At 44.8% G+C, this 26,212-nt stretch overlaps 1 protein-coding gene across 1 annotated transcript; it reads left to right on the top strand.

The window, feature by feature from the left end:
- Positions 1-1,917: 1,917 nt before the first annotated feature.
- Positions 1,918-25,261, top strand: cs (citrate synthase). The gene is made up of 11 exons (XM_088916138.1): positions 1,918-2,091; positions 9,724-9,771; positions 10,481-10,588; positions 12,954-13,019; positions 14,503-14,634; positions 15,117-15,305; positions 17,075-17,274; positions 19,625-19,754; positions 20,857-20,958; positions 21,781-21,990; positions 22,222-25,261. Exons 1-11 carry the CDS (start codon positions 2,041-2,043, stop codon positions 22,390-22,392), a joined length of 1,407 nt encoding a protein of 468 aa, XP_088772264.1. The 5' UTR covers positions 1,918-2,040; the 3' UTR covers positions 22,393-25,261.
- Positions 25,262-26,212: the final 951 nt, after the last annotated feature.

Genomic DNA, 26,212 nt, shown 5'->3' on the forward strand with positions numbered 1-26,212 from the left:
TATTGTAATGTACAGTAATGAAAACTTGTTTTTCTATCAAAGAAAGCAATCTCAATTTTTAGCACTACCTTTACACAAAGAACAAACTGAGGCCATAAAGGTTTGAAAAATGTGTCCTAGGCAAAATGTTTATAACTGAAGACAAGAAGAACTGCTAGATCCCACATTCTAAGGACAGGAATCAGAAATCCATTTCCCAAGACTCGAAAATGCATTAATGCCTTGCGTCAATCCCTATAAGATGCGACATTTCCAAACAGCCCTTTTCATCGTCATATTATTTTATTGTCGGTATGGCGGCAGAATAAAACATTTTGCACACTTGAACCCTTTTTCTGTGTGCAAATTTCGTCATACAGGTAACTTTCGTTTATACAGAACTCGTTAAAACTGTACCAGCACAGCGTTTTGTTTCTATTTAAGAGGAGATGGGAAATTATTGCGAATATGAATGATTTGACCTCGGCTTATGCTGTCTATATGTGATGAAAAATGTCCTTACTAAAAACTACCATATCCCCAGTCTTTCACTTTTTTATAGATATCGTACGATATGTGTGCTTATCTGGTGTTCAATGAGGTGAGTAGTCTGTAGTAATGCATATAAAGATTGTGACATTTGACCTTGTCTCTTTGTGCTTTCTGGGTGAAAGGTCAAGGGCTCGGCTAACCACGTTAGTTTTAAATTGTGTGGCGATTTAAACTGACGCGAGTTGTGTAGTGGTGGTAAATATATCTCCTCTCGGCCTATTAGAAGTCAGCACTGGCCAGGGTCGTGCGTTGTAGGGATGCGCTATTCTTGGAACTGGGACAGTGTCCCTCAGATGTATCTTGGAACAGCAGGTGATTTTGACAGTTGGCTTGTGTGCAGCCAGTTCACAGTGGGAGCGCCAGTTCTCCCAAATGGACAGATGACATCATCGCATAGGTGCGTAGTTGGACCAGGAAAAATGTTCCGCATTGTTATGAAATTAGCATTGCAAAACCTATGCATTGCTCAGGAGGTGTTGTGTAAGGTAACCAAGGATTCCCTGTCACACCTACATAAGTTCAAATAAAATTTGAAGATAGGTCTGGGAGTAGCTACTTAGTCTAAAGGAACAGGGTTTTCTAATTTTCTGATTACAATGAGTATGTTTAGCAACAAGGTAATCCAAAATGAGTTTGTACAAAAAATGATTGTTACTTTAATATTATAAAGCATAATTATAAAGTATAGGTAATAATGTGAACTTTCTGAAGAGCCGAAGGAGGACCTTTCACGTGACCTCCTGAAACAATTGATGTTTTAAAAATCCTTTAAACCTTGTAAACACCGTTAAAAATCTGTCATTTATTTAAACACCATAGTTCAACCTCCTGCATTTTCTAAACTTAGTGTAAGTAGCGAGTGGAGACTGGTTATCTGGTCTGCAAATGACCCGAGAGACACCCATATGATCTCGGGCTCTTCACGTCCATTATTATTCAAGTTCGAGAGAGAGGGGAATGGGCTTAAAAAGGGTATACATTAAGATGCCTGTGCCTAAATATGTTTGTGCTTGGCTTTAATATTGATTTGGAAAATCTGTTTCATTCACAACCACATACAGCAACATGAAGAAGGCATGATATAAAACTGCTCCAATAAGATACAAAGACCTAATAGACAAATCTAAATGCTATGCGATGTAGAATGTAAAAGGGCTTTTAGTACAGGCACACTAACGGACTACCCTGAACAGTCTTCGTAGCGGGGTCATCGTTTTCTCTTAAGGTCACCTTTCTTACAGACCAATCACGGTGGAGGCTGCCGGGCGCCGCAGCCAATCGCTGCCTTCGGAACGCTCGGCTGGCGAATCGGATCTGTTTTCATCCCCACGACCGCGTCCGGCCCCTCGGCCAATCCGAGCTGCGTGTGCTTGGGGGCCAGCAGTCCGTCTTTCAACCTTCACTACCGAACTTGAATCAGGAGGGGCACCTTCAACGAGCTCCTCGGTGTGCCGGCAGCTTAATCATTAAAGAAAAAACCGACAATAGTCGCTACACACACAAGGCACCATGTCCTTACTAACAGTCAGCAGGCTAGCGCCCAGGCTCCTGAACTCTAAGGTAAGAAGGAACAGAAAAAAAGTACCGTCCTCGCTACCTCGTTTTCTGCAGAGTTGGTGGTAATTTTATTTTTGGTAACGCGAATGCGTTCTTATCAGTTCCTCGCCTTACTTGTGCTGGCCGGGCGAGTAGGCCCTGCATGACAGCACCGGTTTTCACTGCGAGGTTTAAAGGCGCCGGTGTGGCTTCTGTCTGCCGGCTGCCCATCTCGCCGTTTTTTGGCGGTGAAAAAGCGGATTCGTGGCCTGTCCGCACGGGGATGCGGAATAATACTCGGTAACGGAGGAGCCGGCGGCTGATCTGCAGCTCTGACGACAGTAATAGACCTCTCTCTGAGCAATCCTCTCTGTGAGAAATCTTCGCACCGCGACAAAAAGAAAATAAAACGGCAGAGTTCTCCGATTTTAAATCCGCGTTCTGCAACCGGACGCTGCCAATCATAATTTAAATAAGCAGCCCGAGCTGGTGGTTCACTCATTTTAAAGGTCCGCTGGGCTGAAAAGTCTATTTTCTCCATTTCTCCTAAGAGTATGTTCTTATTTTTTTGCATATGCCTTTTGCGGAGCCTTAGAACCGTTTAAAACCTTAATCCGCTTTGCTATTTATTCATGTTATGTTCAGTTAACCTGGCGTTTACCAATCGGTTAATTTCACCTCAGTCTGCACCTATCTGTCACCCGAATAAGTCACATTGATGACGGGGGCGTAGAAATGAAAGCGTTTTAGGATGTACCTATGTGAAGTCACGGTTTTTACTCCTTTTTTGTTAAAGAAAATATACAGATTTCGCCTGTGGCACCCGAAACCGAGCTGAAACCGCTTTGCAGCCGCATGCGTGAGTCATTTTTAAAATCCACCAGCCGGCCAAACTCGCACACCCTCGCAGCTCGCAACTCCGTCTGTGTTAGGAAGTGCACGTGGATTCTCCTCAGGCGCTTTTGCGGGGCCTGAGATGGCCACGAGTGGTGCATGACCTCGCCATTGACAGCTGACCGTGGCCTGCTCTAAAGGAGGAGAGATCAATAACTTCTTATCTTGGGGCTGAGCTTGTTCGATTTTGGCAGCTTGTCTCCATGGTGGCGAATCATTGACAGATCTCTGAAGACAAGCAGCACTCGTCAAAGGGAGGATCTGGTTACACTCTTTAAGTAATACCTGTGTGGCTCTGTCTGTCCAGTTATGTTTTTTACACTTTACACAGTACTTTTTTTTAAGTGGTAGTCTCTGGTTCACACAGAATAACCAGTTCATTCAGGTCCAGTGGAATTCCACATAGTGGTGTTTGGGCAGGCTACCCAAGGTGTATTCAAGAGAGTGTCAAGGTCAGGAGAAATGCCTTTCATTGCACCAGTCTTGAGCTTTATCCACAGCTTAAGGGTTTTGGGGCAGACTTGTAGAACAGCATGCAGACGTTTTAAAAAAACCTTTAGGATTCTGCTAGACAAACCTGTTTTATCACTTTAAAATATACAAAAAAGTCCAGGTTGGTTTTTAAAGTTTGTAGGTTTAGGGATTTTTAAAAATGACTGTAGTTTTTTTTTGTTTGAAAGTTCATGTATTTTAATTTCTGTTATTTACACCAACCCTAAGAATCCAGGTGGGTAGCTGCGTCAGCATGCGTAGGCTGCAAAGGACCAGGTAATAGGTTTATTCCATGCTGACATGTTATTCCAGGCTATTCCATGTTGTGCTCTCTTCTTTTTTTCAGCATGGAATAAACCTATTACTTGTTCCTTTGCAACCCTAAGAATCCAGCCAGGTGCAGCAAGTTATGAGCAAGGCATTTAATGCAGCTCGAGATGAATTGCTTTTAATGAACAAGTTCTGAAGAAAAGGCCACGGTTCTAATGTCTCTGTCTTGGTGCCTCTCCAGCTTGCAGCCTTGCTGAGAGGGCTTCTGGTGTTTGTCCCAGTTCTGATCTTTAATTCCTTGATTGCACTCAGTATGGGAGTTACAGCAGCTCTTGGGTCTGGGAGTTTGCATGTTCTCCCTGTCTTTGCATACATTGTCTCTAAGTAGTGCAGTTTCTTCTACCTCTCAAACACATGCTAGCTGGGTTTATAGGTGTCTCTAAATTCTTGGCAGCCTTAGTGGTCGTGGATGGGATTTGTGGGGTCCTAATCAATTACTTTATTTTGTACGTGCTTAAAACGCCTACATGACTTTCCGTCCCTGGGTATACACTCTTCTCAAGTCCTTAATGGTCACTTTTTGCATTTCAAAGGAGGAAATTGACGTCGGCATCAATTTCTTTTTTTTAAGCAATACCGTAATTGTCTGTACAAAAATAAAAAACCTGGAATGAAAGATCTGCAGTCATTTTAATGTCAGCCCACACAAGACATCGTGACTGACCTCTAAGCGACGGCGCAAAACCGTTTTCTGAAGAGTGGCGTGGTGCTGCTGTGTGTAACAGGGTTTGGTCCAGTCCATTTTGTGTTTGGAGGGCGACTCCCATTCCAGACTGGAAAAGCGAAAAGTCCACATAAGCATTTAATATCGCAGAGAGCTCTTCACCTTGCCTTTACACCAAGGCCCGTGTCGGCCTTTCCATTAGCCCCAGTGCAACTGTGGTTTATTGCAAGACTTCAGAAAAACTGGCGCAGTCAGGGCAGCTCCAGAAGAGGCCAGGCCAGTTGATGCTTTTCTGGTTGGGACTTGAGCTGAAGGCCTGTGGTGCTTGCTCAAGGTCACTGGACGATGGCGAGAGGCCGGGATTACCTTAGTTATATGTTAACGTGGGTCTCGCAGGGGTTATTGCTATAGTGACCCGTACTGGCAAGGTTCAGGAAGAATTCCACTGCTTGTCTGTCTTCACAGAACTATTCTGAGGTGACTGATTGACCTTGCAGCGATCTGAGCCTTCTGGTCAGTGCCATTCACAATTGGTCACTGTCCTCTTGGCTGTATTGATCGTGGGTCTTAAATGAATGCTTTCAGATATGAGGAATGGTAATCGCAGATCCGGTAAAAAAAAAAATCAGGAAGAGTCTTTTTCCCCCCCGTGCACTGTATGCTATGTATAGTTTTTCATGATCTGCTTTGTCGCATCAAAAGCTGTTGGCTGTATTTTCTCTGGGCAGCTCAACAAACAGTGCTCCCCTTTTCTGGCATGATGGGACAGGATAGTACTGCAGCACATTAACCTCTGCAGTGCTAATACACTCCTGTGGCCCTTTTTTCGGCCCAGTCTGAAGCATGAACGATAATGAGTCTTGAGCTTCTCGATTCACTGTTACGACTGGGCCTGTTCCATACCAGAACAAACACTGGATGGAAGCAAAAAGGTAAAGGCCATTGTCCAGTGGCTTATGTTCATTATTACCAGGGTGACACTAAAGAACATGCAGCGCAAACTCAAGTATTTTCCCACTGTCTTTTATTTACAGAAGCGAAGGCAGTTTTGTTTTGTAAATTAGATCTGTATACCAGGTCAGTGAGCGGGACTGCATTCTACTTTTAAGTTTATTGGGTGATGTGGTTGCTTTTGACATATGGAGGATCTTGCCAAAACAGATCACATCTGGTTCACATAACAACCCGTGTCCTTCTGACCGAACATATGTCATCAGCCGAAACAAGCTTTCTGCTGCCCCACTGAGGCGTAGTTCTGTTTTTTCTTTGCAGATGATATGCAATACATACTTGTTCATTTCTTATACCCTGAGTGAAAATGACAGAGTACTGATGCAATTTTGATTTTCAGTTCTTTTCTTTTTCAAATCGTGACATTTCTCGTGGTAAGGTTTGATGGAGTTGTGGGATGATAAAAGGTATTGCTTTCCCATAGCATTATTGTAAAGATTGCAATATTAGAAATCCTTTTACCTTTTTTCGGAATTGTAGTTTCTGGGGGAGGTCAGTTACAAGGCAATTAAGTGTCCCCAGGGGGTAATCTGCCCTCTAAAGTATCCTTACGAACCATCTCTGTGACATGAGATGATAAAATCCCAGAAGATAAGTTGCCACAAAGCATCTTTGTGCCTCATTTTCTGTTCCGCACAGTGCCTGTGGGTTCGCTGTATTCACTGGGTGCGCTGTTGAAGGCCACCTGTGCTGTAACCTTCAGAATGGTCAATTGTGTGACTTTTCCCCCTGCAGCAACCGAAAGCATTGTCTTTCGTAGGGCTGAAAGTTGATCTTCAAACTTGAAAGGTTACCTTGACTGCAGTTTTGCAGGTTTGCCTGCCATTTCAATTCTGACCCGTATGGAGAGTGTCCTCTTTAGGTGTGGAGGGCACACCCTTCTCAGGCCTCCTGCATGCCTAGATCCTCTTTTCTCACGCTGATCTGTTGATGGGGCTACTGGCTTCCCGAGGGGTGGTGAATTGATCAGGTTGACTTCACACAAGCTCCTTTCATCTCTGCACAGTGTGAAGCAGTGTCAGTGTGCTGACTCTCATCTTCTGGTTGCCCCTTCACAATGTGCCTTTTTAAAACTTGACATGCTTATTATAATCTTCTCAGTTCTTGCATTGCTGCTTCTGCTTTTTTTGTGTTTTGTTAAATTTAACAAGAATTTCTGGACTGAATGTCCTTCCCTGATGGAACAAAAGATATAATGAGTGTGCAGTCTCTTCATAGCTGGAGTAGAGCAGTGGGGATTAACAGTTCTATGGCTACAACAACTTCACACCTCATTGAACTATTAGACATCCTTGATTTAATTGCAGACTGAAAGACGCAAAAATCATACAAGAATGTTTTGGATGCCTTTATTGGTCAGTTAGCTTGCTGATAGGTGTTTGAAAATGTGCTTTTGTGAAAGCGCATTGAAACTATACTTCTCTTTCTAGCCCCCTGGGGGTCTGATCTGGGATGTCGCTGACCTGGAAGAACCTAATAATAATAATAAACTTTATTTTATATAGCACCTTTAAAGGTGGCTTCTCAAAGCGCTTTACAGAATGACAACAATAAATAAAAAGAATACACAAGATAAAACACAATTACAGTATACAGAGGAGACCGTGGATGGTGGTACAGAGAAAAGCAGAGGGATGAAGAATGGAACCAGTTAAGTAAAGGCTTTTCTAAAGAAGAAAGGTTTTGAGTCTGGATTTGAAGGAGTTTAGAGAAGATGAATCTCTGATATCCTTGGTCAGAGAGTTCCAGAGCTTGGGGGCATAACAGGAGAAGGCCCTGTCACCCATACGATATAGCAGTGGGAGACAAAAGAGTCATTTGCAATAATTAAATCTAAGGTGTGTCCTTTGTTATGTGTAGGGGTACAAACAAACTGAGTAAGATCAAAACATCCCAATAGAGAAAGGAAGTCTTTAGCCAGACTGGAAGAGCTTGAATCGATGTGTATACTAAAGTCCCCTAGAATAAGGATCCTTTTAAACTTTAGGCATAAAAATGAGAGTAAGTCAGCAAACTCGCCTAAGAAGGCTTCACTGGGTTTGGGTGGTCTATAAACTGTGGCAATGATAGTAGATTGGTGGATAGAAACATTTAAAACAAGACACTCAAAAGAAGAGGGAGGAGGTATAGTATTAGGACTTAAATTGTAAAAAAGGTTGTAAATGACAATGATGCCCCCGCCTCTGCCTGAAAGACCGGAAGGTCAAACAAACCATACCCAGGAGGGACTGATTGGTTAAACAGGAGTTCATCGGTTTGCTTGTGCCAGGTTTCGGTTAAGCACAGAAGGCTACAGAAGCACAGAACCTACATTGTAAAAGGTTTGTTTTTTTACTCCTCCATGCATGCTTTAAACCGTGCCAGTTCTTAATTTTTATTTTTTGTTAGTTTGAAGTGGGGTGGCTTCAGTCAAATGCTTTTATTTTAGCAAGTAGTGCAATTTACATCACCTTTGCCAAAAATAAGGTGTCCACAGAGGAGCTGATGGTCAAATGCATTTGCTTTGAGTTTTAAGAAACCCATAAATACAAAGAGATGACAGTTTTAAAGCTTACATCTCTTCTGCATCTATCCCAGGTTTCCCTTTCTGTGTGAGTAGGTTTCCTAATGGTCCCCTGAAAGCTTCTGCCACATTCCATATAAATCTGAATTTCCACATAAACATACATAATTGCTTTGCTGAAACGAGGCGCGACCTTTGGAACTCACGTCATCTTGTCTGGTCTCTTGTCATCCCTCCCTCGGGTGGTGTAAGTCTGAATCTGGACACCCGTGCTCTCATGCACAGCTATGCTGCCTGTGAAGTGTTCAAAGATGAGTGGCTCAAAGTTGGGCGGGGTGGAGGAGACTGTCCGCACTTCCTCATTCTCTCCTGTTTGAGGTCACAGGGGTGAGCTTCAAGCCAACAGGAAAACATAACCCTTTTTAACCATTGTGGCATTAAGGTTCTCTAAATCCAACTATATCCCAGGTGAACATAACTGTGCTTTAAAACCTAAGTAGCAGTAGGATCCACAGCATTAGTGTTCTTCTTACTTAAGTCTTTGGGATTTCAGTGAAAGCGTCCATGATAGTGCTTTATGTACTATTGTGAGGTTTATTTGTAGTTGGCGGTGTGGTTCATAAAGTCGCTTCTCAGTTTTCAGCCAGATAATCCTGGAAAGAGACCTGTTGAACTGATGTCGGGATGAGTCATCTTGCTCTTGGTTTTGCTGGTGCAGTTTCGGTCTGTATTGGCACTTGCTCGTTCAGCCGAGGAAGGCTGATACAGACCTTTGCAAAGAGGGGTGAATTCCCCTTTTATTACTGCCTGTAATAACGAGGGACTTGACACAGTTTATAACATCTGCATTAAAAGAATCTTTTTGCCGAATCCATCGTTGCCGTATTAGGTAGTGGTCTTCTCAGGTTTACGCCGCTTAACCTGCCTGTTTTCTGGTAGATCTGAGGAAAGTGTGCTGCCTGGTAAAAGCACACGCAGTCCTGGGAACATGAAAATGCCACACAGACTGTCTCAGCCCACAACGAAACTCAGGACTGGAGATGTGAACCACTGCTGCTTCACATCTCACCACTGTGAAGTGAATTTCATTGTGTTACATTCATGTTTTCAGTCCACAACCATCGAGTTACGAAACGAGCCCTCTCAGAGCCCTTAATGCTGCCTTCTAATTAGTTTGTCTTTGACGTATTAAAAAACATTGTTGTCCTTGTTTACACCTTAAACCATATTGCGGTGTATATCTTCTCTGAAACATCCCTGCTTTCATAGTAACTTGATCAGAGGAATATCAATGTTGCTACGTGAAGCCAGCATTAAAAATAACCAGTGTCTGCGTACCTCTGCTTTTCAGAGTCGGTCCCAGTGGGATCTCTTACGTCGCTGGGAGCTGGGGTGGGGGCGGGGGGCTAAATATCTCGGCGTGTCATGCAGGTTTGCTGAGCTGTCTGCTGTCTCTGGCCTCTTTATCTTTCAGCCTTCTTCCCCGTGTCTCTCAGCGCCCCTGTTCCCTGTTTCTCCCTTTGTGTCCGAGTTGGTAGAACTGACCCCTGTGGTTAGCTCTTGGCTGGATAGGGGCCTGATCCATCTCGGAGGGGGCTGGTGGTTTTCCTGGTTGCCAGCTTTGCTTATCCAGCTCTTCACCCTGTTGCTGTCTAAGTCCTCAGTGTGCTGCGGCCATGATGATGCCAGTTCTGTGGCTGGTGAATGCCCGGTGATGTTTGCAGGTTTTAGTTTTATTTTTCCCCCTCTTTTTGTTTTTCAGAACGCTGCTTGCGTCCTTGTCGCAGCTAGACACGCCAGTTCGTCAACGGTAAGTAATTCAGTCCGCACACTTGCTGCTCGCCTGTCCCATTGACGGAGCCATCCTCTAGGGCAGATCGCGAGATTTCGGAGTGGTTCGACCACCCTCTCGCTCATCTGTGCGTGAGCAGCCGATGGGTTGATCTCGTACTGGTGTTCCTTGAAGGACACTCTTCCACCGGTCCTGTTTCCTGTCCATACTTACACAAAGATCAAAGTTTTAAAAGTAGGGATACATACGTTTTTATATCAGTTAGTTTAATTATTTAGTTGTATTATTTATTAAAGGGGGGAAAAAATAAATGATGTAGTACATTCATGAAAAAGTTTGCTACTTCCAGAATATTACGATTTAGATGGAGAGAAGTTGGTCACTATCGATTTATATATTATACAAAAAAAACTCCTCTATGCATTTCCCTAGATTACACAAAAGCTGGGGCTCTCTAGGTAGTTTGCTCCATTGAATTTTTAAGTCTTGAAATCGGGAAGTGATTTTCAGCAGTGTGGTCAATAATCCAGTACATGATCAGTAAGGCAGTTAAAGCACTGGCTCGACCAGGGTCTGACAGCGAGAGAGAGTTTAATATACCGTGGGTAAGGTTGAGGGTGCCTCCTCTGGGAGTCTTTGTAATAGCCCTGGATTATCCATGTGGACTATAAGTTCTCCCTGTGAAATCTTTGGTGGTCAAAGTTAACCCATTATTTTTGTCCCTTAGAGCCTTAAGGATGTCCTGGCAGACCTTATCCCCAAAGAACAGACCCGGCTCAAGAACTTCAAACAGCAGCATGGCAAAACTGTTATCGGACAGATCACCGTGGACATGGTAAGCAGAGCACCCCAGCTCTGTCTGGCAGGGAGGCTGAGCAAAACTAGTCTTTGCTTGTTGTGTTGTGGGGTAGCCTTCTCTCGCTGAAATTCACTAGCTGTGGCTAGTTGTCATTAGTCCTGCTGTGTTTGTTTACTAACTTAAAAAAAAAACCCATTGCTTTCAGTGACTAATGCTTCTTGGCCAAACCTTTTGAAAGACTGTGCATGAGCAGGGTGTGCCCAGACAACAATGTGAGGCAGCTTTCAGCACATGGCTTCAGTAGAGTGCAAAGTCAAATGCTGGACGCATTCCTGACTCTAGCTGCTCTTCTCAGGAGTTTCCTCAGTCTCTTTTGCAGTGTTGGAGGCGTCATGATGCACTTTAGCATTGTGCTGTCAGCTGATGGGAGCGCTGAGGTTTAGCTGAGTCACAGGGGCCGGGTCCACTCAGTTCAGACTGACTCGCGCACTGCCGCCCACACATTTCTGTCAGCCGCTGACACCACGGTGTCCCAGTGGATCATTAACGCGGGAGAGGGGCGGACAGGGGCGGTGGGAATGTGCTGCTTTACCTTGTGAAACGATGGTTCTGCACCGTGTGGAAGTGACAGAACCGTCTGTTAAGCAGTGTTGTGTGGAGAGACTTTGAAAGCCACCAGATTGCCATGGTGAGAGAGGAAAGGAATTCTTCACCCACATGCATTTCCAGATTTTATTCAACTCAGCTATGTGAAACTGTTCTTAATTAACATCGTAGTTTTCATTTCATTGATTCCTTGGAATAACTGACTTAACAATAGACAGGACATGATTCATACCCGTTCCCTGTTTGTTTTTCTAGTAAGCAAAATCTAAGAGAGATCACTTTATTGGCCATAAACAATTTCTTGTAATGGGAATTTGTCTTTTCACATACCCCAACTTGCTCTCCGTGAGACACACAGACAGGGAGAGAAGCTGGGGGTCAGAGCGTAGGGTCAGCCATTTATACGGCGCCCGTGTAGCAGTTGGGGTTAAGGGCCTTGCTCAGGGGCCCAACGGAGTAGGATTCCTCTGCTGGCCGCGGGATATGAACCAGCAGCCTTCCACAGGTGCAGATCCTTAGCCACAGAGCCACCGCACCGCCTTGTATCAGTGTACTCTGATTTTGAAATACAACCTTGTTATGATGATTAGCAGCACTGATACTGCCTTGTGCCGTGCAGGGTCTGATGCAGAAGCTCGTGCATTGTACTGCGGATACACTACAGGAACACTGGAGAATCCCACCTTCTTTCAGTGGGGTGACAGATCTTTAGTTTGTGGTGCACATTTAACATGTTTAGTTAAAATGCATGTTTTGAGCTACATTTTCACCTTAAATATGTTGCAAAGTAATTCTCAATTTATAGTAGAAATAATTCCTAAGTTCTGAGGTTTATGGCAGGTACTGTGGGTGTACAATAGTTAAAGCAGTACTATTTATAGTCCCATACCATGTTCCTGCCAGCACCAGTGGAATATTAAATTATCCAGCTTTTTTTCAGAGTAGCACTGTGTTGATTGAAAGTGAAAGAAGGGACTTAATTCCTGGTTAAAAGCATATTGAACTTGATTAGTGTCTGACTCCCCTCATTAAAATGGAATCTGAATAATTAAGGCAGTTTGTGTAATTAGATATTCTTGACCAGCTCTCCCAGAGCTGGGGACATGAAGTATAATTCTCCTATTTAAGAGTTTGATTTAGTTTTGTTGCTGCATCTGTCCTGTTTTCATAAGAACTAGAATGTCTGTTTTCACAGAAGTACCAGAGGTCCGCAGTAAAATAAATTTGTCAAATCTCTATGCCATAAAACCTGTCAAGTGTGATCCACAATTTACAGCACATAAACCTAAAATTCTAAATATGCCCAGAGTCCCAGCAGGATTGTGAAAGCCAGCCTGTATGCACTTCTTGCAGCCTGCAAGTATCTCATTTATTTTAAAAAGGTTGTTTTATGCCTTGAACAAGATGGCAGAACGGCCACTGTCTCCATCAAGCAAAGCCTTCATTCTGGAATACTGCAAACCCAATTTTGTGGAGAGTACATTTCACTTTCTTGGACTTTGACCTCTGGCCTGTGCAGTTTGATGCTTTGTTTCCGGATGGACTTTAGCTTTTTTTTTTTAATTAAAGCATATTAATCCAGTAGGCAACTAAAAACCATCATCCCAGTAATAACTCCATAGTAATTCATTAATCTTGATTGCAGTAATAACTCAGGTTGTTATGTTGGCAGGAAGAGGTTGAGACACAGGGAAGGTTATCGGTGTTCATCTGGGAGCCAGGCTGTGTAATGGACGGGCTCAGGGGTTTGAAGTGGCTCGTGGACTTGACTGTTCCATTCTCTGTTCTCCCTCAGGTGTATGGAGGAATGAGGGGCATGAAGGGGCTGGTTTATGAGACTTCGGTACTGGACCCAGAGGAGGTGAGTGGCCCCGTGAGGCATGCATGTTGCGTTCAGGATCAGTCCTCCACAAGTCGCATGGTTCCCTCAGCACACACGCACTCCTCACAGGTCCTGTGGAACCTGGACACAGGCGGTCTGCATGACGTGTCCTGGCGAACGCAGGACGTAGCGTCCTCCCACACCTCCATGTGCTGGAAGGTAGCACAAGACCTGGAGTGTTACCCTTCCGCAGGTCCTCGACGATTGCTCTTGGACTTTGTCAGTCGAAAGATCTGATCTTCATTCCAGCTGATGGGGATGTAACTGAGTTAATTGGCTTTCTTTGTTAGCACTGTTTCTACATTTGTGTGTTCCCAATAAAGCCAGCTGGGCTGTGGCTCTAGGGCCAGGAGGGTCAAATGCTACTCATTTGGGCCATAAAGCAGGAACCCACAAAGACCTGGCTAAACAGTACAGCCACATTAGGTATCAATTGCACTGGAGTATATCCCTGTGCTTTTATTTGTGGTTAAAGAAAACAAGAGTCAAGGTATTGCACTGATGCATCGTTAAACCATTTGATCACTGTTGGTAGTCCAAGCTGGATGTGCCTCGTCCAGAGGATGCCTTGCTCGGCTTTCTCATGCTGCTTTCCGTTTTTACTTGGTGACTCAGAGATTAAATCCGTTGATTTGCTTTCCAGACTAATATATTTACAGTCTTAGTATTGGCAGTGTTGTCTTGGCACTGCTATTGTTTTCCCCCCCTCTTCTCTGTGTTAATTGATCTGTACGTCTCCTTTACCAAGACTGAAACTCATCTGAGGTATGATGCTAATCAGGGTACAAGGCGCTAATGCTGCTCTTATTCAAATTGCAGATCTATGTATATTCTGTTATTGCACAAAAGGAAATGTTGCTCCTAATCTGCAGGCTAAATGGATGGTGATCACAAGACCCTGTGTCATTGACATGGAGATCCCATAATAGCCTGGAGTATTGCTTACTGGAGCATATTTAACTTTCTAAAGTTTTTTTGATAAGCACCATAGATTTTGTCTCGTTTGTTGAAAAAAGTGATGCCCTCACCCAGCACCAGTCTCCTCTTCAGGCTGTTTAAAGGTTGTTAATCTCCTATTTTTAGTGAGCTCCTATCAGTATTGCCTTTCCTGACATGACCTTATAAACTCAAGGTACTTGTAAAAGTAGGTTTCCCAGAATCATTAACTTAATATCGAGTTAGCCTTGAATGGCCTGTTTCCGATGAGCAACTTGCTAATATTGGTTTTGTGGCTTACACTACTCACCTTGGGAAAATCCCCAGGTATTAGGTATCCTGTACTGCTGTACTCTTAATTTAAATGTTTTGGGGATCAAAATCAGATTTGTTTTGGGTGGAAATGTAGACCCTACTATGCAGTAGGCTTTTCCAGTGAAGGAGTATAAATCCTTCAGCTAGAAATATTGTAAAAGGTCAACTTAACGCATTTCAACTCTTTCTTTGTTCTCTCTCTTGTCGCTAGGGGATCCGTTTCCGTGGCTACAGCATCCCAGAGTGCCAGGAGCTGCTTCCCAAAGCTCCAGGGGGAGACGAGCCTCTGCCTGAGGGACTGTTCTGGCTGCTGGTTACCGGACAGGTGCCCACACAGGAGCAGGTAAGAGAGCTGCACGACACAGAGCACAGGTCTGCTGTCCCGAACCTGGACAGTCAGCGTGCTGCAGATTTTCTCATTGCTTTGGGTGGGGAGGTCTATAACAAAATCGTCCACCCCTTATCAAAACGGCGTTTGTTCCTGGGGTCACAACAGCAGAGCCCGTATCGGAAGGACAGGGTGCAAGACGGAGTGTAATAAAACCAGATGTGTTGGAACCAAGAATCCGCTATGTTTTCTTTTTGAATCACTCTGTAGAAAGTGCAGACTGTGGGTGTGTTGGGGTTCTTTTATTCCAAAAGCAGCTCAAGGCAAATAATCCTGCTGTACACAATTCAGTCCCCTCACACATCCGGTTCTTGTGATCAACAGGGCTTGAGGCCTTTTGAGCGTTTCAGCATCTTATTGCTATTGACATAGTCAAGCCAGTTACTGTGAGGGATTTGTAGTAATACTGCTTCACAGGACATGCGTTGCTTTCGCAGGTGAGCTGGGTGTCAAAAGAGTGGGCGAAGAGAGCTGCCCTGCCTTCCCATGTGGTCACCATGCTGGACAACTTCCCCACCAACCTGCACCCCATGTCTCAGTTCAGTGCTGCCATCACCGCACTCAACAGCGAAAGCAGCTTCGCCAGGGCCTACTCTGAAGGAGTCAACAAGGCCAAGTACTGGGAGGTGAGGCGGGGCTGGGCGCTTTCACCTCATCGGGGAGGGTTACACATGACCTTGTGCCCGAGCCCTCTCAAGCTGTGGCTCGCAGTGTTAGCCAACTGGGTGTTCTTTTCCTTGGCGATACTCGCCCGTAGGTTTTAGAGGACGGCTTTGCTTGGATTACCAGATGTCCTCAAGGATCGGAGATCTCAGGATCATGGCTGTACGGGTGTCTTGTTATGAAGGAAATGTCCGACTTCAAGAACGTTGCTTGGATACAAGGCTGTCCATAAGCAATCATCTGTGCTTCTTTTAGTGGCCATGTTTTATCAGAGTCGGCAGCTTTTAATATAGAGGCACAAGAGCTATGCCTTTCGTCAGAATACGAAATGGTGCTGCGAGCACAGCACTCCCATGTCTGCTGCATTGTACATATGACCTGGCCTCGATGTCTCTTTAAAGTGTTGGTGTTTCCTGCCAACAGAGTTGGCAAAAATGAGACTCTTCTCATGTTTTCAGGAATCTTTAGAAACCTTAGCAACTGTCCAGCAAGATTTATTGGTTAAATCAAACACCTTCTTTAACACATTAATGTTAACCTGGAAAAGGTTAAACAGAGTTTGGTTGGATTAGCCATAAGTTAAATTGCATAATTAAAAGCTAGTGTGCTATGAGAACAGACCTTGCAAATGAACTGAGATGGCAGTACAGGTTAGGTTAGTGAGGGTTTAGGTTAGCTCCCCATCATGGGCAGCCGTACAGTTCTCCGGCTTTCCCATCCTGCACTTGGCCTGCTGTAGACTTACCTTACAGGGCATGAGAGGTCAGGGATTTGGGTCTGCTTATCACTCATGTCATAAAGATAAATAAGGCATGAGGGGAAGGTCACCTGCAGTGATGACAAGGTGACATTTCAGCAGAAGGGAAGTGATTTCTGACCATAGTACTTTATCAGTAGGCAGCTCAGACGTGTTGATCCCAAAGTGAAACTGTGTGAACAGTACTTTCCCATCAGGTTTGAAGCTGTGGTCTTTGTTGTTGTCGATGAGCTGGCTGTTTTACATTTTAGGTTCTGTTTTCTTGCCTGTATGACATGTAACGCCTTTAACTCAATATAGAAGACACGAAAATCTCATTAAGCTGCAAATGGGTCCCTGTTGGTTTTTCTTTGTGGTTATTACAGCTCTAGAATGTATTTAAAATCTTGCCAAATAATTCAGGAGATTCCAGTTCATAAGAAAAGTGTTGTTACTGTACATAGCTGTGTGATCACTGTATTAGAGTGTAGGTTTAAGGCAGGGAGATGTGTTTGTGGCATGAAGTTGGCCACAATACATCATTATTTTTGCTGACCCCCATGCCTTTGAAGTCAAAGGGAAGTCAGGTTTTAACAGGAACTGCTTAACACATCGCCTACTATTATGCTGTCATTTTCTCTGATTGCAGTGGTCATATTAGGGATGTGTGCTGTGTAATTTAGCTGGCGCATTTGTAACGGGATATAGGTGTCTCTGTTCATACTGGAGTGGGCAGTTGAATATTCATTTGTAAGTGAGAAGGCATGAGTGGTACATGGCTGGGCTTTAACTTGAGGATAAACTACAAACAGAATTGTCACCATCACCCCCTATCCCATACCTCATTGTGGCTTTACACCAGGTAAAAGCTTAAATTAAAAGAATTTTCCCGTGTTAAATTTGTCGCAGGTCTCTACTCTAGGTCATTGCTGTGGTCAGTGGTGTCTGTGATGGTCCATGCTGACTCCTCTCTCACTCTTTCTCTGCCTCTGGCAGTTCATCTATGAGGACTCCATGGATCTGATTGCCAAGCTGCCCTGCGTGGCAGCCAAGATCTACCGCAACCTGTACCGGGAGGGCAGCAGCATCGGTGCCATCGACTCCAGCCTGGACTGGTCCCACAACTTCACCAACATGCTGGGCTACAGCGACCAGCAGTTCACCGAGCTCATGAGGCTGTACCTCACCATCCACAGGTCAGCCGCCTCGGCGTTGCTGGGCGCCCCGCAAGGGGAGTGCGGTCAGAGCAGACATTACCATAGGGGGTGGTCACCTTTCGGGGCACATGGTCAGAAACCACCCAGCACTTCGGCATTTATAACGTTGGTGTGCCAGGCGAAGAGAGAGGTGTTGGGATCGGGGCGGGGGGGATGTGATTTCTCGATTCATTCATCAGAAGTACTTTTTTTTAAACTTATTTAGCGATGAAAGGGTTTACAAACAACATAACCAAAACAGCAGAATAAACATTTGCCTTCATCTTACGTTTCTGCCACATTGTGTATATATAAAATTAACTATTTACACTATGCCAGCAGGAATGGGGGGCCATACAGTCGTCTGATAAGAAACACAACAAACAACAAAAAGGTCTACACATAGATATCGCTGTATATTTTCTCATAAACTAGAATCAGGTCCCTGTAGGGAGATAAATTGAATCCATGTTTCCCAGTAAGAAATACTTGGTTGTTCAAAGGTAAAGCTTACAAAAAATGCCAAAAGGAACCACTAGGCAGCTGTCAATCATCTCGAGCTGCAAATACGACGGAAGCTGCAGCTGCAGTGACAGGCAGTGCATTTGGTTGATTCCCATGACTTTGCACGCTGAAATATAATCTGTACGGAGCCTTAAAAACGCAGTAGATACTTAAACTATGGCCAAATCTTTCTAACTATAAATATCTAACTTTTTTTTTTGACCAGGGGTAGTTACACATAGGACTGCTAACTGCAGAAATGTGTAGTCCTAAGCATAACATTTGCGGAAATCCATGTTTATTTACTGCTTTTAAATATTGGTGGGCGAGGAAGGTAAATGAATGATGAATTAATTAACCTCTATTGTCCTTTAGGGAATTTCTTACAGATAAAGAGCTCATAATCATGATGACAATTTTTATATACGACAATGATACAACGATGGTATAAAACAGCATTCAACATCACGGCTTAATCAGAACTCTTCCCGCCCCGTAATATTAAACAAACAGTTAGCTTGTAAAGAGCCTAAACACAGATCATCAATTCCTTACGTGTAAATGAGTTTTTCATCATTCACCAATTGAATGCTTTTGGGTGAGAGGAGGTATCAAAGATCTTATGTGCGGTGTTAATGTCACTCTGGTAGACATGTTTTTGAGTCCAAGGACGCACCAGTGGTTTTGCCACCAGTCCTGATCACTGTGTTCAACTTGTTTTTGTTCTGCAACACAAGACACTTCCCCAGTTTTAAATACTCAGAATAAGACTCTTCTAAAAAAAAAATGTCAAGATGGTGCTTTCTACATTAAAGCTCCTTTACCATTCTTAAAAAAATGTGTTTTTTTGAATTGTTGTTGCCTTCAAATACCTTGTCTCCATACTGGAGGCATTGGTAGTGGTGGACGGGAGTCCTCATTACCTGTAAAGCACTTTTGAGTGGAGTGTCCATGAAAATGCTCTATAAGTGTACTGAATTATTAATTTACAGTCAATAATAGTGCAAAGGCACTTGTATTCATTTACTGAATTTAAATGAGTGTGACATGGGCTATGCATTTAGCAGCGAAAGTTATGGACTTAAATTCTGTGTAATTTAAGTATATTTCTGCTTTTGTGTCTGTATAGCAACACTCAAAAGCCAGTAATGTGATTATCTAGGAGGTTTTTTTTGCCATCAAGTTCTCTAAATCGGCGCTCAAAGCTCTGTGTATATTGGTATGGACTGCCCCCTAGTGGACATTGTAGAGCACAGTAAGTGAACATGCTCTATTAAAAGCACATTTACAATTTAATATAGCAGCACAAGTGCAGGGCTTAATCAAAATAAAGAAAAGTCCATATGTGATAACTTGTGCAGGCCATACTTTTCAAATTTGTGTATGATTTTTTTCATGGTGGTACAGTGTCAATAGTATTGCCTTGCTTTCAGGAGCACTACAGCTTGTGAAATCTGAAATGGTTCCCAGTGTGGGGTAGTGGGAGTGTTATGTCCATCCTTGTCCCTCTCTTGTGCATTGGCAAAGTCAGCCCACTGGACTTAATTCACAATCCCAGGAAGCACCAACCAGCGGACACAGGGAAACTGAGCAAGGGCATTTAAACAGAAATGGGAAGCACATCTTTACACCAAGGATTGTAGGAGTCTGATATCTGGGAACCCTGGGTATCCTCTTCTACTAGCTGGCTTCTCTCAAGAAAGAGTTGGAGTAGCTCTCTGGATGAGTTGTCTGCTAACTGTCCAAAGGGGGATATGTGATTGGATAGCCACTCATGGTGATCTGCGTTCTTAGTCACCTGTCGTAACCTTGTCGTCCGGCCCTCTCTCCCTTTCTGTCTGCGCAGTGATCACGAGGGTGGGAACGTCAGTGCCCATACCAGCCACCTGGTGGGCAGCGCGCTCTCTGACCCCTACCTCTCCTTCAGCGCCGCCATGAACGGGCTGGCCGGGCCTCTCCACGGACTCGCCAACCAGGTCAGTGGCTCCCGGGGAGCGGAGGCAGACTTCCTTTTTAAAGAAGAGATTATACCGCCTTAAAACCGTGAGGGTTTCAGAGCCTGTTGGAGTAGGGTCTGCACTGCTCCGTTTTTGACCGTTAAGGAAAATGAGTCGATAGGAGTGCTTTACAAATCTAGAATTACAAATGTCGGACAGAGAAGTTTGGTCTGGCAGATTGAAAGCCGTAGAAATTATTGGAGTAGTATTGGAATCATTTTCGGGCAGGCTGGGGCTGATGGGTTTTAGCCCCGTCATGTAGCAATCGCAGCTGATCGTATTACGTCCAGGTGAGAAAGCACACGGGCTCAAAGCAGTGAACCTCAGCACAGACGGAGAAATTCTTTTTCCTTAGAAAAAGAAAGGCAGTGAATGGAAAACCAACATGCTTGGTTTGTGCAGGTATATATTCCATGTGGCATCCCTTTAAACTTGCCTTTTGCTAGTTAAACTGGGAAGAGGGAAAAACTCTAAAAGGAAACCCAGCCCTGGCAACATAGTCGGCTGACGTGATGTTAAAAATGCGGAGGACGTCCGACGATAAAAATGGCTAATTGATCACGAGGGGAAGCGATGACAAAAGGAATAACTTTCATTTATGTGAGAATGTCTTTGAGAAAGTTAGTTTTATTTCTTCTTGCAAAATTCATATGTATCAAATGCTCAAGGTGAAACTGTAGAATTGGTCACTTCTGTTTTTCAAGTTATTGAACAAGATATCCTGACGAGTCTTCTTCACAGCAGGACAGAATTTTTTATAGTGTACCATACGCACAGCTGCAATATTTTAAAGGATTATAGTTAACGCTAAAAAACATCCCACACTTAGGGTGGTAAGTTTTTTCAAAATTGGTCTCTAGTGAAGATGCAGTGACTACGAAAAGCATTTGATAGGGAGGTATTTAGTTAAAAATAAACAAAAATTCAAAACATTACAAATAATACTAAGGTTTATTTGTATCTGTATTTCCAGACAAGTGGCACAATTAGGAGTGATATAGATTTGTCTCACTTTAGGCAGTTTAGTTTTACTGAGGCCCTCGGCTTCATGACCACCTGCATTTCCCTCTGTGCCCTGCAGGAGGTGCTGGTGTGGCTGACCCAGCTACAGAAGGAGCTGGGAGGAGAGGTGTCGGACGAGAAGCTCAGAGACTACATCTGGAACACGCTCAAGTCTGGCCGGGTAAGAGAGTGGCGAGGCCGTGGATGGAGAGGGCTAGCGGTTCAGTTGCCTGCTGGGCACGTAGTCCCAGCCGTGCTTTTTTTAAATGTGGTGGTGAGATAATGGGTGAGCCATGCATGCAGTGAGCAGTGAAACTTGGAATCCAGCGGGATGTGGTTTGCTGTTCTTGAAAAACTTAATGAGTAGTCCACTGAGTTCTGTAGCACTATTCTGTGGTGCACTATTTACCCCCGACTGGGACACTGGTCAACTGTAAAGATGCCCCCGTTTATATGGATGAGTGGTACTGGGGCAATCGGGGAAACCGTCTCGTCCTGGAGAGGAGTCTCAAACCCACAGCACAACAAAGTGCAGAGCATAACCCTTCCCTTCACCGGCCCCTGTGAGTGGAAGACTGGGAAATACATTAACTGCTACTAATTAACCAACCAGATCCTTTAGATGCTACAGATGTTTAATTGTTGGTGTCCTAAGCTTCCTTAGTGCTCATCTAAATTTGGTTGTTAATGAGCATACCCAACCAACCGGAAACGACCTAGGTTTTTCCCACTGCTGTAAGGGGGGAGTGGAAGTTTGGTGTTAAGGTGTATGTGTAAGACCCTCATCACTGTATCCAAAAAGGTTTTTTTTTTTTACAGGATCTTTTTCTTTATTCGGGGTAGAGCACAATCTCACACAGGCAGCTCTGCTGATCATACAGGTGCTGCTCATCTGTGCTTGCGCTGAGTTACTCGAGAGCTCACAAGGGGAAGGAAGCAGGCCCTGCAGACTGAAATAACAAGCCTGTGTTCCGATTCCCCGCTCCCTCACTCTGATGCCCAGGTTGTCCCGGGATACGGCCATGCTGTCCTGAGGAAGACGGACCCCCGCTACACCTGCCAGCGCGAGTTCGCCCTGAAGCACCTCCCCAATGACCCCATGTTCAAACTGGTGGCCCAGCTCTACAAAATCGTGCCCAACGTCCTGCTGGAGCAGGGCAAGGCCAAGAACCCCTGGCCCAACGTGGACGCCCACAGCGGGGTCCTGCTGCAGGTCAGTGTGGGGGACGGGGTTTCTGGGGCTCCGGGTGCTGCCTTCACAGGCCGTAAAAATGTTGTGCTCTCAATGGGGACAGTAATGAAGGGTCTGAAATACAGGTGACGGGTTCCTTTACTGGTTTAAAGGTACTTCAGAAAGTAAAGTGAACATCTCAAGGCTGTGATTGAACCTTGTTGGAGAAACTGGTGTGTTGAAAGTATTTTTTTAAATGTCTTTCTCTTGCAGTACTATGGGATGACAGAGATGAATTACTACACTGTGCTTTTTGGGGTGTCCCGTGCCCTTGGGGTCCTCTCCCAGCTGATCTGGAGCAGGGCACTGGGGTTCCCCCTGGAGCGCCCCAAGAGCATGAGCACCGACGGTCTGATGTCGCTGGTGAGCTCCAAATCTGGGTAACCAGGATGACCCAAGGAGAGACACCCCGGGGATTAAAGAGACAGTACGCTTTTAAAACAGAAGTAAAAGAAGGGCCTTCCGTAGACCGCTTAGGTATTCCAAAACGATCAGTATCCCAGTCTTATTTTTTTTTTGTCTTGAGCCGTAAATTCGTCCGTTTCGAAGGGAAGGGGATTCTGTCTGCCCGTATGCAGAGTCCCCCCCCCCCCCCCCCCCCCCATACAAATACACCAACCCCTTATATAATAGACACCCCCCCCCCCACCGGCCTCCATCATCCTATTGTGAAACTGACAATTTCATTTTAAAATGTGATCCGCTTTAACATTGACCACGTGCAGAGTTTCAAGCAGCCTTGCCCGCCTCGGCTGAGTTGCGATGGAACGGGTCCGTCTCTTCGGTGCGCTCCAGACCGTGGCTTCCGGAGCACATTCCATCCCGATCGCCGAGCCCTGGAAAAGCAGCATGCTCCGCGAGCTTATTTAACTGACCCGACTGACTGCGCGACGGAGGCAGGCTCTTCAGAGGCCAGCGACGGTGTGGAATGGATCGGAAGGTCATGATGGTTGCAGATTCCCCTGCCTTTCTTGCTGTGGCGCCGGGGAGGAGGTCCGGAGTGTGCAGAGTAGGAGGAGGTCTTTCCCTTGAAGCCAAAGCACTCCATTAGAGCAAGAATAGAACCGTTCAGAAACTACAGTTTTTTTTGTAGTTTCAGAGATCAGATCAGAAGTGCTGATCTTGCTGGTTTGTACAGCCATTTATCTCCTTTGTCTTTCCTCCATCACCTTCGAAGACCGTGTGGTGTTTTGGTATGTCTCGTTGCCTTGAGTGAGCAACCGCCTGTGCTGCACAGTACCTGTGCTTGGGGGGGGAGGAGGCACGGCTTGATTTCGACCCCCTGCCACTGGGGCTGCTCCTCTTTCACAGCATTTCCCTTAATCATGAAGACATGATTTATATCCGTATCGTTCTTCGAAGCTGTGGTGAAGGAGGAAAGAAACGCAAAACAACAAAAAAAAACTGGCCTGGTCTTCTCATGCTGCAGCTCCAAGCCATCTCGGATCTGCCTTGGCTTCGAGGAGGGAGACCTCCCAAGTAGATTCCCCTAATCCAGGATGCAGGCAGTCTGGTAGCCTGGACTCGGTTCTGGCCAGTCCGTAATGATGGGAAACGCCACGACAGGCTGTGGCACTGCACTCAGTGGAGCGCCGGCAGAAGAATTGAATGGGATGTCAATGTCTTCCCTTGGCCATAGAACACTCCAGTATGCAGCGTAAAGAGTAGTCCTTCTAGTCGAGCATTACAGAGTGCAGTCAGGCCTCCAGGCTCTTCATCTGTGAAACAGGTCTGTTAAGAGGCAACTGTCCCTTTAAAACTGATCACTATCCAAACTCCACTAAGCCGTCTGTGAAATCTTCGTCTCCCTCTCCTTCACTGCTGGTGTTTTCCTTGTCTCGCCTGGTCAGAATAACCTGAAGGACATTGTATTATATTTCATATCTTGTGTACCTTTTCAGTCGGTTAATTTGAAGAGGGCTGTAGGAGAAATAAGTTATGTTTATCTTGGGGTGAGGAGCTGGAAATGCCCTGAGGTGGATTTCGCGTTACTGAGCTATTGGGGGCGGGGGGGTTAATTTTTTTTATATACTTGTGAACAATCTTATGCATGAGTGTTTTTTCCCCATAGTAACTTATTTAAAAGAATCTCTTATTTAAAAACCCTTAAGCACTTGACATTTAATGTGCTGGCGTTTTTTTTTTTAGGCCAGTGCTACTTCCAAACAGGCACTTGGCATTAGGCCATGACATGATTTGTAAAGTAAACTTGATTTGGTTTAGTGATATTTAAGTGCTATTCAGCCATATATGTATTAAATCAGCTTATATGGTAAGACTTTGTGTTCATTAATTCATTAAATTATTATTGGTAGTTACCTGTTAGTTTTAATCAGCTGTTTGGTTTGGTTAACCCCTACTGAAGCCTTATCAGTAAATTGGGGATTGCCAGTCTTGAGGAATCCAGTTAGCAATGCTAGATTTTCATAAAGGTGGAAGCCTTTTTTGGGGACTGGTAACGTTAGAGTCCCACCTTTATTTCAAGGGTGTTTTCTTTATTGTACAGTAGTTAATGGTAGTGTATGCCACGGGGCTTGGATTCTCATCTTTTCTTTGAATCTGTGAAGAGATTTATTTTTGTTCCAGCTTGCATAAAGCACCTTCAAATCAAGCTTTTTTTTCTTTCCCCGGAAATGTTAAGGTGTACGCTTTTGTCCGCTCTTTGTTCTCCGTCCCACGTACTGCCGAGCGGCAGTACATTGTCGTCCTGTGGCCTTTCTCTCCCATAGAGAGAGCCGCAGGACAGCTGGCGGGCTGTGCAGCCGGTGGTATCCTGGTAGGGAACGGCTCTTCCCCGCCCCGGGCACAGCACTTCCGCTCCGGTGTAAGATTGTTCACAAGTCTGGGGAGAGGAGCCGGGTGCGCGGTTCATCACCTGTCTCTGGTTGACAGATCACATGCACTCCTTCCTCCTGCGCACTCTGGCTTCTCTTCCTCCTCTGTGTTTTAATTTTGCTTGATTTTTTTTTGTTTTTGTTTTGTTTTAATCCCCTGTTGTCTGAATCCCTGTTTTTTTTCCGGTCGTTTCTGTAAAGCTGCGTGGAGAGGCTCTGCTCGGAGTGGTGTGTCGTGTGAGTGAGTGTCCCGTTTCTCTCCACGCGTGTCGGCCCCTCACACCTCAGGTTATTCTGAATAGGAATTACCAAAACAAACCGTTCAATTAACAGGAAGGAAAAACGAACTCGGAAGGGTGGGGTGGGGGGGGGGGGAAGAGGGACAAAAGGAAAAACAAATAAATGTTTTTATTAACAAAGTACGTCTCCTTGTTTTCTGTTCAGAATTCCTTATTCGTCATGCTGCGTGTTCTAGTTTCTTGGCTTTTACAGACTCTTTTGTGTTTGTTCTGCTGAGATTTTGTTTGCTTTTACACCAGGAGCACAAGATGTAGAAAGCGCTGCATTCTCGGAGGGCGACTGGTGTGAACGGTTGTAAGTGTGCAGTAGTTTTCACAGAGTAAAGCAGGCCTTTGTTAGAGCCAGCTTAAGATACATCGCAGTTTCTGTGATGTTCATGACTTACATGACTCGATGACTAACTTTTGAGGCCGGTAGACTTATAAAAAAAAAAAAGAATATGGAAAATGGGAGACCTCTAATTATACTCGCCTGTACACAGGCATATAATAGTTTTTGTAAGTTCTACGGGTTGTAATTGCAGCTACCTGCTGTGTAGTAGTCAGGAGCTGCTCTGAACAGGCAGTTTTGCCTAGACCAGTTTACTTGAACAAGGACTGAGAGGGTTATGTATGAATATAACTTCTATCTGATTTTTCTGGTTATTAATGGAACTAAGCTCACCTTGACAGTGTTGATCAGTCATTAGAACACCTCATAGAAATGTTTAAATAACCAGAGTTTCATAGAGGTTGTGGAAATATGGGGAAAGTAAAAAAATATGCAGGGCTGATCATGCTCTGCCTTCTAACCCATTAGCCAGCAGCCATATCACCCTGCAGCTCACAACTGGCAACCCATTGGAGCTCAGCAGGTGTGAGCCTGGTCAGTACCTGGATGAGAGACCTCCTGGGAAAAGCTTAGGTTGCTGCTGGAAGAGGTGTTAGTGGGGCCAGCAGGGGGCGCTCACCCTGTGCTCTGTGTGGGTCCTAATGCCCCAATATAGTGACGGGGACACTATACTGTAAAAAGGTGCCATCCTTCAGATGGGACTTGAACCGAGCTCCTGACTCTGATCATTAAAAATCCCA

Source organism: Atractosteus spatula, chromosome 1 (assembly GCF_055471065.1).
Source record: "Atractosteus spatula isolate fAtrSpa1 chromosome 1, fAtrSpa1.hap1, whole genome shotgun sequence".
Taxonomy (NCBI): domain Eukaryota; kingdom Metazoa; phylum Chordata; class Actinopteri; order Semionotiformes; family Lepisosteidae; genus Atractosteus; species Atractosteus spatula.